General features: G+C 59.5%; 1 protein-coding gene across 1 annotated transcript in view; it reads right to left on the reverse strand.

Annotated features, from left to right (window-relative positions):
• The window catches only part of LOC114485146 (actin-binding LIM protein 2-like), a gene marked incomplete at its 3' end in the record, with an annotated part of 44,010 nt that extends 36,066 nt beyond the window's left edge, over positions 1-7,944 (reverse strand). Inside the window, exon 1 of the mRNA XM_028485962.2 lies at positions 7,835-7,944. Within this exon, the coding sequence (XP_028341763.1) occupies positions 7,835-7,853 (19 nt within the window). The remainder of the gene's footprint in view (positions 1-7,834) is intronic.
• Between the last annotated feature and the right edge of the window lie 5,891 nt (positions 7,945-13,835).

The following is a 13,835-nucleotide window of genomic DNA, read 5'->3' on the forward strand; positions in this document are numbered from 1 at the left end:
CATTCTGAGGGCAAAACCGCGGGGTGCTCGGCCAAAGTGCGTTCAACTCCAAACGCCAAACAATAAAGCTCTTCTTCTTCTTGTTTGCCGTTCATTCATTCATTCACCCAACAAATAAATGTCTGAGACCTACTATGTGCCCGGACTCCACTGGAAGAAAACAGACCCAGTCCTGGCCATCACTTGGTCCATACCACACCCCACAGGAATGGCCTATCACCCCCATTTCACAGATGAGGACGTGGTGGCTCAGAGAGGCACGGGGATTTTCCCGAAGCCACACGGCTGGATTAGGGACTCAGCTGGGGTCCCCCCTCAGGTGTCTGACGCCACCATCCCCTTTGCCACCTGCTGGTCTGCAAGTCCCAAATCATGGGCTCGTTCGTTCACCAAACAGGAACAGAGGAGCTGGTGGGCATCCGGGGAGGCGGGTATGCAAACTGGCCAGGCACGGGTGTAGGCAGGCGGCAGGAGAGGGGACACACTGGGCCCAGGGAGTGGGCGTGGAGGGGGCAGGTGCCCCTCTTCTTCCAGTGATTCATCCCACGTCTCACCTCCCAGACAGCACAGCACACGTCGTTCTGTGGTCCTTGGGGAGTTTTTCAACGGTTTATCTCCGCTCTCCCTCAAAGGCTCTGCATTCGGTCCTGTCCCTTCTCGAAGGGCCCAGTTAATGCTGGACCCCCGAGCAGGCATTGCTGCTTGGCCAAAGACCAACAGCCCACGTTCAGCTTGTTTTCCAGGGTTTGTTCTTGAGGCAAATCCACCTTGATATCAGGAGGCGGAGCTCCCTGCATCCTCGGGGATCTAATGGAACCCAGGCTCCATCAGCCGGGGCGGTTTTGTAGAGCTCTCCACCCTGCTCCCTGTATTATGCAAACAGCTGGCTTGGGGTTTCCACATTGTATGACTCTGTTCTACTGTTGAAAGCTTTGCAAGACCATGCATCACACCCTATCCGGAGAGTCCCATCTGCCTAGAGCGGCTCCCAGGCTCCCAGTTCTCGCCTCCCCTCAGGCCTTTCTTTCTAACCGTGACAATGAGCAGAGAACTATGGCGGGAGGCACAGGGCTGTGGGGAGGAGAACCTGTGTGTAGTCAGGGAGGGCTTCCAGGAGGAGGTGACACAAGATGCACAGGTGCCTTCTGGGACAGCAGCAAGCACACATCACCGTGCTGATCTCCATCACAATACTGACCATGCTGGGTGGCCCTTGCCTACTGGCCATCTGCCTCCCTGGCCTGAAGTCCCCCAGGGCCAGGGGCCAGGTCTGAGAAGTGTGGCTCCCTAGGACTGGGTACCAGTGCAGACAGAGCAAGGTGCACTCAGCCAGGCCTGGCTGGGAGACGGCTCTCACACACCACGTGGCCACAAGCATCCTTGCAGCTAGCACGCCCTCCAGCACAGGGGTTTCTTTAGACTGGTTTTCTAAATATGGAGTTAATGGCACAAAGGCCTTGGCGGGGGGGGTCTGTCTCCCCTGCCCTCAGGACGTCCTCTATAGGTTTCTTCTGGTTCAGGATCAGGCCGGGGCCTCACTTCCCGCCCTCCCAAGCGTTATGTGTTGGAAAATCAAGCCAAATCACACGTCATTACTTCCATCTTAACCTCCTTAAGGGCTGACTGCTAACTACAACCAGGAGCCAGTAAGCGGCTCTCCGTCCCCACCTGTTCTCGCCAAGGCCAGCAGCAGCCTGGGCCCAGCCAGCCGGCTGTGAGGGTCTCAGGCTGTCCCTGCAATGCCAGCCCTGTCTGACTCTTCAGGTGCGTCATTCATCTGTCCTCCATCCGGCGAAGACAGCTCTGAGCTCTCTTTGCACTGGGACAAGTTTATTACCTTCTGGGTCTGGTTCCAGAAACTGGTCCTGTCTGCTCCAAATTCAACCAGAGCTGTCCTAGCCAGTTCCCATGACGCTCTCTCACTTAAATCCCCCAGGCACCCGGGGCCCAGCTGCTTAGCCCGGGGAGATGCCAGGTTAGACTGCAGGTCAGCTGTCCTGGCCCCCAGTGACCAAGGGCAGAGCTCAGGTGGAGTCGCTGGGGGGAAAACCCCAGATTCCTGCTTCATGCAGGGACCCCCATAGCCAGACATGATAACCCCACAGTGACCAGGAAGAGGAGCCACCGCGGATTTCCCGGGAGGCTTTGAAGGTCCAACCAGTGAGGGCAATGGAGGCCAGCTGTGGGCCTAGGGCTCTGGGTGCCCATTCACCCCTGGGCCTCGCCTATCATCTGTGCAGGGCAGCCACAGCTCTGTGATGGAGTAGGGGGTCAGAGAGTGCAGGCAGGGAGTGGACACCAAGCCAGGCGCACAGCAGGAGCCCATCCCGCAGTCCCCAGGACCCAGGGAGTCCTTGGACACTGACCTGGTGGCTGGTGCGTCTCGGGAGACAAGGGCACACAGCTGCAGAAAAGCACCCTGATGCCTCTGCGCAGAGGCCCCCCCCGAGAGCCTGGGCAGGAGCTGGCCACTGGGAGACATGTCCTGCAGTCCCGGCGAGGCCCGTCTTACCTAACAAGCTGAAGCGGAGCCCTTGCCCTCCCATCCCCCCTCCCCCGCCCGGTGTCTAATCTGAGTTGACCTCTAAAGGCTCAAGTAGCTGCGAAGTTCTCCATTTTGACCCAGTGGGACAGTGTCCCCTTGAGTCCCACGGAGCCCACGGCGAGGGGGCAGCCAGGACGACAGAGCCCCCAGACAGGCTCTCCAAGCTGGCCAGGCGGCAGGATCAGGGAGGGTGGTGTTGAACACAAGCACATGCAGGTCCCTCGCCTGCTCAGGAACCTTCCATGGCTCCCCAGAGCCCTCAGAACGCAGCTCAGCCCCAGAGCCACCACCGAGCCTCCAAGCCCAGTGCCCACCTGGCCCCCTGACTTATCTTCCACCGCCCCACGAGCCCAGACTCTCTCCCAGAGCTGTCCTCAGGGGTCCCAGCACCAGCCTTGGCTCCCAGCGTCCCCTCCTGGGGGAGCTGTGCCTACCCATCGCTGCCTGTGAAAACCCAGCTCAGTCTTCAAGGCCCCCGTCCAGGGCCTCTTCCGTACCGAACCCCTGTGTGCTGAGCGCCTCCCATAGCACAGTGATCCTCTAAGAACCTGTACCCATTCTACAGGCGTGAAAACCGAGGCACAGCAGGAGAGGGGACTTGCCCATCCTCCCGCTGGGTCACGGACTGTGCGACCTTGGACAAGTCAGGTCACCTCTCCACAATGGTGAGTGAGCCTCTGACTCGCAGGAGGTAGTCTGGGCTCCCCAGGTGGAGACACCCCTGGAGGCGACTGTCTGCTTGCCGGGTCCCCCGGGCCAGGAAACAAATGACCCAGTTCACCTGGACCATCCCGGGTGCTGTTCGCTGCCCCAGCACAACTATTCTATCCAACGTGTCTCAGTTTGGGCGACGAATCCAGGGTCCCCACGTCCACAGTGGCGGTACTGATGCTTGGGTCCTTTTCCGGCAGGTCAGGGAGGTGGGGGGACATTCACGAGGTTAAACTCCACTGACCCCGGGAGGCCGAAGAGTCAGAAGGGATTTGCAGCTGAGCGAGAAGAGCTTGGCTTCTGGATTCCAGCCAACTCAGCTCAGACCCCCGGGGGGCCCCGTGAGGTGGGATGGAGTCCCTGAAGCCCCAGGACCCTTCCCGTCCTGAAGCAGGGGAGCCTGCGGAGCAAGTCACTCTCAGCCATACAGTGATGGCCATGGGGTCACAAGCAGCCCCACTGAGGCTGAAATGAGCCTCTTACTCAGGGCCGGGGCCGGGGGTCGGGCGGTGGAGGAGGGGTGGCAGGAAAAGGAAAACCGGCGAGCCGCCCTGTCTCCCTCACTCTTAAGAGTGTGTGAGCTGGAAAACGCCGGGGGGAGCTGCTACGAGGCCACAGAAAGGAACTCGTCTGTGACGGATTGAACCATGCCCCCCAGACTCACGTGCTGGAGTCCTAGCCCTCAGCACCTCGGAATGTGACCTGATTTGGAGAGGGGTGACTGAGTTAAAGTGAGGCCATTCGGGTGGGTCTGGATGCAACATGACTGTGGCCTTATGAACGGGGAACTAGGGCACAGAGACGCACAGAGGGAAGACGGTGTGAAGCACAGGGAGAGGACAGCCATCTGCAAGCCAAGGAGAGATCTGCCCTCACAGGCTTCGGAAGGAAGCCACGCTGCGAACACCTTGATCTCGGACTTTGGGCCTCCGGGACTGTCCGAGAATAACGTCTGCAGCATTTGCTACGGTGGCCCCAGGAAACCAGCCCTGTGGGGAGAACAGCTGGGGCAGGGCCTGGGACGCGCCGGCTCCCCGCTCCCGGTCTGAGCCTGTCTTCCTCTGTGGAGTGGCACGGTGACGCTGCCCCAGGCTGGGCTTCTGGAGGCTGGCACGTGGCAGGGGCTTGGCAGGGCGGTGTGCACTGGGTTGGGGGGGTTCCTTCCAGAGGCGGAAGCTGGGAGAACACGGCAGTGAACAGCCCCCTGGAAGCTCAGGCGGCCCCCAGGGGCGCCCAGTTACCTTCAGCTTGAGTTTCTAGCAACTCACAGACTCTTGAAGCTTCTAGCGGCTGGTCCAGGTGCCCTGGCCACCCACGTCCCCGGAGGGTGTTATTTCATCGCCGGAAGAGCGGCCCTTCCTGACCGGAGAGCTGTCTGAGGATCTCACGGGCAGCATATTCCGGAAGGTCAGGGCTTAGTGGGCGCCTGGGCCCGTCCCCTCTCCCCCCACACACGGGGAGCCACAGATGGCGAGCCTGAGGCCAGGCCAGGACCAGGGCTTGGGTCTCTGGGCTCCCAGGCCAGTGCATGTCCCTGGTGTCACCTTGCCGTGAGCCAGGGCGGCCACCACTGGACCAACCAGTGACCTCATCTGGGTCTTCAATGTACGCCTCGGGCCCAGCACACAGAAGCTGCCCCATAAAGGTTCCTTAAGTCTAATGGGAAACAGGGAATGCACTTGGTGACTCAGAGCACAGTACAGCGCCCTGCGGGGGGTGAAAATTAATAGTCTGCGTGACAATATCGTCTTTCAGCTCTTGTGCCCAGACTAAGGGCCAGGCACTGCGCTGGGCGATTTCCACCAATGACCCGGGTCACAGAGCTGGACATGGGCACACAGCACAGCTGGGACTGGAACCCAGGCCTGCAGGATCCCAAGCCCCACTGAGAGGGTCTGTGAGGGCTGAGCTAATCCCGCCAGGGACCCTTACTCTCCAGGCTGTGTGCCGTGAGACACCGCAGTGTGGGAGCCCGTATCATACAGATATATACACATATAACGCTTTCAAGGTCCACCCCCGTTGCAGCAGGTGACAGCGCTTCATTCCTCTTCATGTCCAAATAGCTCTCCGCTATACGAACATACCACGTGGACCCATTCGTCGTTGATCTGGGGGTTGTGTCCACTTTGGGGCTGTTACAGATAAGCCACTCTGACCATTCATGCACAATCGCTTTTGTGTGGACACGTTTCCCTTTCTTGCTGGGTCATACGGTAACTGTGTTAACCATTTGAGGAAGCGCCAGACTATTTTCCTGAGTGGCTGAACCATTTCACCTTCCCCCCAGCAGCTTCTCCACATCTTTGCCAATATCGGTTACTGTTGGTCTTTTTCATCAAGTCACCCTGGTGGGTGTGAAGTCTGTCTCACTGTGGTTTGGATCTGCACTTCCTGGTGACTAATGATGTTGAACACCTTTTCCTGTGCTTGTTCACTATTTGAATATCTTCTTTGGAAAAATGTCTATTCAGATCCTTTGTCTGTCCATTGGTTCTTCTTCTGACTGAGTTATAAGGGTTGTTTACATATTCTAGATACAAGCCCCCCATCCGATATATGACTGGCAAATATCGTCTCCTATTCTGTGAGTTGTGTTTTCATTTTCTCCATAATGTTCTTTGCGGCACAAGGGCGCTCAATTTTGACGAAATCCAATTTATCTATGTTGTCCTCTGTTGTTTGTGTACGTAGTGTCATTTCTAAGAAACCACTGCCTGATCCAAGATCACAAAGACTTATCCTTATATTTTCTTCTAAAAGTTTTACAGTGTTTTGGGTTTTTTTTTTTTACTTTTAGCTCTTATTGTAATCTTACATAAATAGAATCACATTTCCCTTACTGCTATTTTTATCACAAGACGCCATTTCTTCATCTGTGAAACGGGAACCAGAGTGCTGATTTCACCGGGTTTGTGCAATTTTTAATATTACTGTTGTTTTGCCCTTTGTCCGTCGTCTGGTGAAAGCACAGCAGGGAGTGAAGGGGAGACCTGCCCAAGCACCGCATGGAAATTCCATTTGAGAAATGAACATTGTCACGTGTCTCAGCTCCTGGAATCTGCCGCTATTTTCGGAACAATCCAGTACACTGAGCAGGTCGGAGGATGTTAGCCGACCCCAAGCCAGCTGGCGCTCTAAGGCCTGGAGTGACACCTCCACGGGGGGCTGAGCCGGGCCAGGCCAGGGGCCACCCACAGCTACACGCTCTGGGGGGACAAAGACGGAGGGTCTGCGATGCTGGTCCACGGCACCCCGGAAGGGAGGAATGTAATCACCCCCATTTTACAGAGGGCGTCCTTGAGCCCCCCCACCCCCCCGCCCCGGAGCGGGGAAGCGCCCCGATCAGGGCCACAGTGAGGTCAGGCCAGAGGCAGGGCCTGAAGCTTCACTGGTCTGGCTTCAAAGCCATGGCGGCTGCCCCACCCCAGAGCTGCTTCTTTCAATAAACATCTCCTGAGTCTCTCAGCGTGTGGGATGCTGCCGGGGACATATGGACGAGGGGTCCCGGATCCGGCCTCTGGACTGACTCCGCAGCCAGAAAGGAGGACGCCAGTGAGGGCGAGGCTCTGCTGCGGCTGCCCAGAGAGAAGGGGTCCGCTGGGCACCGAGCCTCGCGCCCGGACGGAGGCCTGAGGACCAGGGGTTGGAAGCATTTCAGGCTGGAGGCTGGACCCCGGCTGGAGCCCCTGCACACCTTGGGCTCACGGAGGCTCTTCCCACCTCTCTGCTTCTGGGGGTCCAAGCTCCTTTCCCTGTCCCTCCCCCTCCCCTCTTCCATCCCACTCTCCAGCCCCCTTTGTCTCCTCCTCCCGCCCGGACCCTGCCCCAGAGCTTTCTCCCCGTCATAACGGGTGGGGTTTGAGTGGATTACAAGTTACTTATTATTTCTGTCCAACTAGCTCGACGGGCCCTGTTCTCTGCGTCAACACCGGAAGGACTGAAGTCTTTTACAATATTCCTTAAGGCCGGTTTCTCAGCCTCGGCCCAACTAACACCTGGGGCTGGACCCCTCTCCCGTGGGGCCGCCCTGTGCACTGCCGGACGGTGGGCGGCATCCGTGGCCTCCATCCCCCAGGTGCCTGTGGCACCCCTACCCCCGCCAAGTTGTGACCATCAGAAGTGTCTCCAGACGTTGCCAAACGTCCCCCCGGGGAGCAAAGCCACCCTTGGCTGAGAACCAAGAACCGCCTTAAAGGAAAGAAGAAAGGGAGGGCGGGAAGGCGCAGAGGCCGAGGGCCCAGGGACTCGGCCAGACGATAGGATCCAGCAGCGACACTCACCACGGTGCAACGCCGGACCAGACCCTCCCCTTCCCCGAGTCTCAGCTTGCTCATCTGTAAAACGGGTCACTGCACAGGGCTGTCATCAGGAGTTCACAAGAGAGTCCCCGAGGCTGGGCATGCAGTCGGCATGCGTGAGCGCTGGTCCTCTGTGCCTTTATAAACAGAGGCAGAGCTCACACTGCCCCCCTCGTGTTGGACCCCGAGCTCATTGGGGGACGCGAGACTTCCAGTTAGAAAGGACGCCGTCCCCTTGGGCTGACGGTCCCAGTGGACAGGGCAGTGTGGGCCTTACCTGTTCCTCCTCCGGGCATCCCCACGGACTGTGGCCTCCACCCGAAGGGCCAGCACCCTGGAGGCTGCCGGCGGCTACTGGGCGAGGGCTCGAGCCTCTGAGGCCAACATGGCTCCAGAGGGACATGCCAAGAGGGTCACGTGGCAGCTGCCCACCCTCAGGCCCGAGGAGGGACAGGCCAAGCCCTTCCCAGCACACCGAAATAGACTCCCACCCGGCTCCAGAATGCACCTGTTCCCAGGCGTCCGGGAAAGGGACTTTGCAAAGGCAGTGGGGGAGGGAGTGGGGGAGGGCCGGGACCATCTACTGTCCCCTGTGCCGGGCGCAGCCCACAAGCCCTCCCAGCACCTCCCAGCCAGTACCCGTGTCCTGGGGCTGCCTGACAAAGCGACAAAGCCCCACAGGCTGGGGGCTTCATCAGCAGACATTGATTCTCTCCCAGTGTGGAAGCCAGAAGCCCAGAAGCCCGAAATCAGGGCGTAGGCAGGGCCACGCTCTCTCAAAGGCTCTGGGGGAGGATGCTGCCCTATATCGGCCAGTTTCTGGGGGCTTGTGTCCACATCACTGCCATCTCTGCCTCTGTCCTCACATGGCTGTCTTTTCTCTGTACGTCTCTGTGTGTCCTTTTCTGTCTCTTACAAGGACACCAGTCACCGGATTTAGGGCCCACCCTCTTCCAGGATGACCTCATCTCCATCCTTATGTTAATTACATCTGCAAAGACTCTATTCCAAATAAGGTCACAGGTGGACCCTATTCCAGGGGGACATGGATCTGGGGCCGACCTACTTAACCCACTCCACAGCCCCAGCGTGCCAGAGGGGAAACCGAGGCTTGGGACGCTCGGGAGACCCACGGGAGGCTGCTGGGCATGAAAGGCGGCACTGGGGTCCCTGCCCGGGTCTGGCTGACAGCCTGGTCCCTTAGGTGACCCCCGTTCTCCTTGGCGCCTCTCTGCTAGACTCGGCTTTAAGATCTCCTGGGGCAGAAAGGCGATATGACCTGTCAGCTACGTAAGCAGGAGGCACCGCCTTGCCCCCAGCACAGAACCCACAGGCATTATCCTGGCGAATCACGCACGTGATGTGTGCAAACCGAGCCTAGTGAACCGGGCCAGGACCCCACAGCCGAGAGGCTCTGGGGCCACGCCCTCAAGCCCGAGTCACATTTCCCACCACTCCGCCTGCCGAGGCCCCGGCTGGGCCGCGCCACCCCTCCACCAGCACCCAGCAGAAACTACCTCATCCCCTCGGCTCTGAAGAGTCAGAGCAGGTGCTGGCAGCCAGCGGGGACTTTCCTGGCCGATCTGACTTTCATTACTCACACTGGCCTGAAGCTCTCCAGCCAGCGGACAGGGGAGGTAACCACTACCCCCCCAGCAAACGCCAGGGCCGCAGAGCATCACCGCCAGGTCCACGGGTCCCGCAAGCGGGGACAGATGATGCATCTCAGGCAGAGAATGGCAGCCCCTCGTGCCTGTAAAGGACAGGAGTTTCTCCACTCGTTTATTCCGCAGCTATCTACGCCCTGCGGCCCGTGCCCAGCTCGGGGCCGAAACGACAACAGTGCCGGTGACAATGACAGCGGTGCCCCGCTGAGCACTCGGCAAGCCCCCCACGCTGCACCACACCTGAGACAGGAACTGTCACGTCCCTACTTTCCCAACCTGAGAGTCAGACGGGGAAGGAGGGGCAACACGGTGGGTGACCAGTGCCCGACTGAGGGTAACACAGAGCGAGCTCCCGGAGGGTCGAGGGGATCCCTTGGAGGAGAGAACCCCGGGAGATTCAGAGGCCAAGGGGCGGCTAGTTGCTCAACAGCGGGAAGGGCGAGCCAGACAGAGGGAACAGCCTGTGCGAGGTGGGAAAGGGGGCGAGGCCAGTCCACATTCCCGGGAGGAAGGGCGCCCTCGGCTACACGGGGCTGGGGTGGGAGGTGGGCAGGGGCCAGGGCAACGGATGCTCCATCGAAAAGCATGGGTCTCACCCTGAGAACGAGGGAGGCTGAGGGTTTGCTCAGGCGTCTGAAAGAGAATCGTAGCAGGAGGAGCTGTGGCTACCATCCATCCACTGGGCAGGCGCTGCTCTGGCTCTGGAAAGAGCGCGGCACTGGACAGTCACAAGGACCCTCGGAAGGACCTCCTCCCCCTCCCACGAGCCCCGCCTGAGGACAGCGTGGGCGCGAGCCCCGAGCCCGCTGGCTCCCTGGGAGAGCGCCCGGCAGGGGGCCGGCCCTCTGCCTTGGGGCCACACTTCCCCAGGGCCGGCACCCTCCCCACCAGGGTCCCCCACGGGCCTGGTGCCTCCTGTCCACCTTGGCCGGAGGTCAGGACCCCTGTGCAGGGGACCATCTGCCACAGCACTGCAAGAAGAGCCTCCCAGGAGACGGGCACGTTAGCGTAGGGGCTTCTTGGCCCCTGGGACCCCGGGGCAGAGATCAGCGCAGGGCCTGGCTCTTGCCTCTCCGGGCGTCTGCCCGACCCTCAGCTGCCTGCTCCCCTCCCCTCCCACCAATGGCCCCACGGAGCTCAGCTCCCACCGCACCTTGCTCCCCTGTCTGCAGTGGCAGCCGGGCCCCTGGGAGGCCGCCCCTGGCTCGTGGGGACCCCTCCCCTCCCCACAGAGGTCCAGAGACCCATGGCCTCCTCTCCTGCGGCCTCAGGCGGTTCCCAGGGCCGAGGGGTGGAGGGGGCGCCTGAGCCCTGCCCCTTGCCCGTCGGTTCTGGGTGGAGGGGGCAGGAGGGCCAGCATGGGGAGGAACGGCCGCGGCGCCCGGCCTCGCGGGAGCTGCCTGCCCCGTGACCCCTGCAAGGTCCCCGGTGGGGCCCGAAGGCAGAGGACCAGGACCCCGAGGAGCTTACGCTAATTTGGGACCCACACGTCCCATCCTGGGGCCGTGGCTGCCTGGGCCTGGGCAAGCGGTCCCCTTCCCTCCTGGACCCTCTGCGGGATGAGCCCCTCTTCTCCTCTGAGGATGTGGTGGCGAGGGGGTGAGGCGAGACGTTGTTCCTGCCCCACCTGGAACCTTCCGGACCGATTCTCAGGAAGAGTCGCAGAGAGGCAGAGCCAGGCCCTGAAAACCCGTGAACGCCATGGTCAAGGGCACGGGGGATATGCACCTGGAGCCAGGCTCTCTGCCACCGGCCAGTGGCTTCCAAACTGTTCCAACAGCAGCGCCCAGAGACAGGGGTCCACCAGGCAGTGGCCTCACGGGCACAGGTGTGCACACCTGTGGGAGGAACTGAGTCTGGGCTCTACCTGCATTCTCACCCTCGCCAGGGTCTCCTCTGGGGGGAGGGTTCTTCCAGTCCCATAACTTTGTGTTGGCTCAGGCGGCTGGCTTGCCCATGGCACGCGGGTGGAAGTGACAGTGTGCCAGTTCTGAGTCCAGGCCTAAGGCGGCTCCTCTGCCCTACTGTGCTTCTGCCTCCCTGCATGGAGTGCGTCCCCAGGCCGGCCTGCTGGTCCCAGGGGGAGGATGCGAGATGGGGCAGAGCCACCCCCACGGAGCCTAGCCCGGTCAGCTGAGCCCCGGCCAGCCCGCAGGCCCCCAGCCAGGATAACTGATTGCTGTCTCTGCCTCTGCGCTTTGGGGTTGTTTGCTCCAAAGTGTATTAGTTTCTTGTAGCTGCAGTAACAAACCAACACAAACTGGTAAAACAATAGTTCTGGAAGCCAGAAGTCCAAAATCGGTACCACTGGGCTGAAATCCAGGTGTCTGCAGGGCAAGGCTCCCTCTGGGCTCTGGGGGAGGATCCTTCCCGCCCCTTCCAGATCCCGGGTGCGGCCGGCATCCTCGGCTCATGGCCGCGTCTCCGCGTCTCTGCCCCTCCCCCCCACCCCATCCCCTTCTCCTCTGTGTGTCAGTCTGTAACCTTCCTCTGCCTAAGAATCACCGTGATGGCATTTAGGGCTCACCCAGATAATCCAGGATAATCTCCCCAGCTCAGCATCCTTACCTTAATCCCATCTGCAAAAACCCCGCTTTTCAAATAAAGCAACACTCACAGGTCCCAGGATGAGAACATGATATCTTTCCGGGGGCCCGTTTTTCAGCCTACCACACGCAGCAATAGTTTATATGATATGTGAATACGTAACAGATTTTTTTCACCAAACAATACCTAGCCTTATTACTCGGGATGTGCCCTGCTGTTTTTCTTTCTTTTCTTCTTTTTTTTTTTTTTTTTTTCCTGGGCTGGGTCTGCTATTTTGCATTCAATTCAACCTCTTACGTAACAAAGTCTCTGTGACCCACTAAACTGATTTCATGCCCACAAATGGGTCGCCACCTGCAGTGCAGAAAGTTCCATCCTAACTTCTACGCCTGTACCCCTGCCAGGGTGGGGGACCCAGCAAAAATGATGATTTAAAGAAAGGAGAGAAACGCGCTCTTTCTGCACACAGAGGGTGGGTGGGACTGACTGGTGCCTGGAAGCACCCCTAAACTCGAAGACATGGTCCAGGCCACCCTGCCCCATGGACGGCCCTCCACCTGCAGCCCCCGCAGTGGCCTGCATCCTCCGAGCAGGCCGGCTCATCAGGTGACTCGGGAAGGGGCCCGGACCAGAAACGCAAGGGGGAGCGTGGTCGCGGGTGGCTTCGGGGGCTCCACTTGCTTCCCCAAGCCCCTGACTCCCCCTCCTCCTGGCGGACCCCCTGCTCCACATTCCAGAATAATTCTTCACCCCTGACAGCCCCACACCACGTCCACTCATCCCTGTGCCATCACGAGTGATGCCCACTCACGTCTTCATTCCTGAATGCCTCTAAAAAGATGAGAAACACATGAAATCAAGGACCTGAAAACTTTACGACAGATGGTACAGATTTTCCAGGTGAGTTTAAGGCAAGGAAGACACTGGCGCTTTCTCAGGGGCATAAAAAATTAGGTCTGAAGGGAGCTGAGACATCGTCCAGTCCCTGGGCAAGGATTCCTAAGAGTCCAGCCGGGCCCCTCCTGAGCACTCAACCCCCAGAGCCAGTGGCGTGCTGGACGCCTCCACCTAGAAGCCCCCCAGGAACCTCACAGTCGGAAAAGAGAATGTGTGGCTTGTTGCCATCCTCCTTCCCCCACCTCTCCCCACCCTCCAACCGGGTCACACGTCACACACCAATACCCTCACCCAGCTGGCTCCCCTTCTGCAACTCAGGCAGACTTGTGTTTGCAACCGGCTCCATCTCTCACTAGCTGTGTGACCTTGGCCCAGCGGCTCTACCTCTCTGGGCCTCAATTTCCGATGTAGATAATGGGGGTGCCTGCCTGCTGGCTGCAGAGGGACCAAACAAGATGATACATACGTGTGAAGGGGCCGGGCACCTCGCCTGGTACATGATGGGCACTTGGTAAGTGGCATCTTTCTTTCCCAATTCCTAACAGTATGAGATTCCCGTGGCTGCTGGGACAAAGGACCAAACACCGAGTGGCTTAACTAACAGAAATCTATTCTCTCACAGTCTGGAGGCCGGAAGTCCTAAATCAAGGTGTCAACAAGCCCGTGCCCCCTCTGGAGCCCGTAAGGGAGAATCCTTCCTCGCTTCGTCCAGCTCCTGACGGCAGCCAGCAGTGCTGGGCTTGGAGCTGCAGCCCTTCAACCTCTGCCTCTGTGGTCACTTGGCCTCTCCTCTGTGTCTCTGTGTCTGTGTCTCTCTTCCTCTTCTTATCAGGACGCCCTACTCCATATGACCTCATCTTAACTAGTTACGTCTGCCACGACCCTATTTCCAGATGAGGTCACATTCACAGGGACCGGAGTCAGGACTTCAACATCCCTCTTTGGGGACACAGTTCAACCCAGAACACGGACTTTCCCATTGTCACCAAAATCACCTGTCATCTCGGAGCAGCCAGCACGAAACGTCGCCATTACCGGTAGTGCTTTCTCCCTGTACCTCATGGGGCCTCCCCTTCTCTCTGGCCCCTCCCACCCACCCCTTCTCACCTGGTTGAGACTCTGTCCCCCATCACTGGTCCTCCCCTCGCCGCCAGCCTGACCTCCGGG

The sequence above is a fragment of the Physeter macrocephalus genome, unplaced genomic scaffold (assembly GCF_002837175.3).
Source record: "Physeter macrocephalus isolate SW-GA unplaced genomic scaffold, ASM283717v5 random_726, whole genome shotgun sequence".
In the NCBI taxonomy this organism is placed as follows: Eukaryota; Metazoa; Chordata; class Mammalia; order Artiodactyla; family Physeteridae; genus Physeter; species Physeter macrocephalus.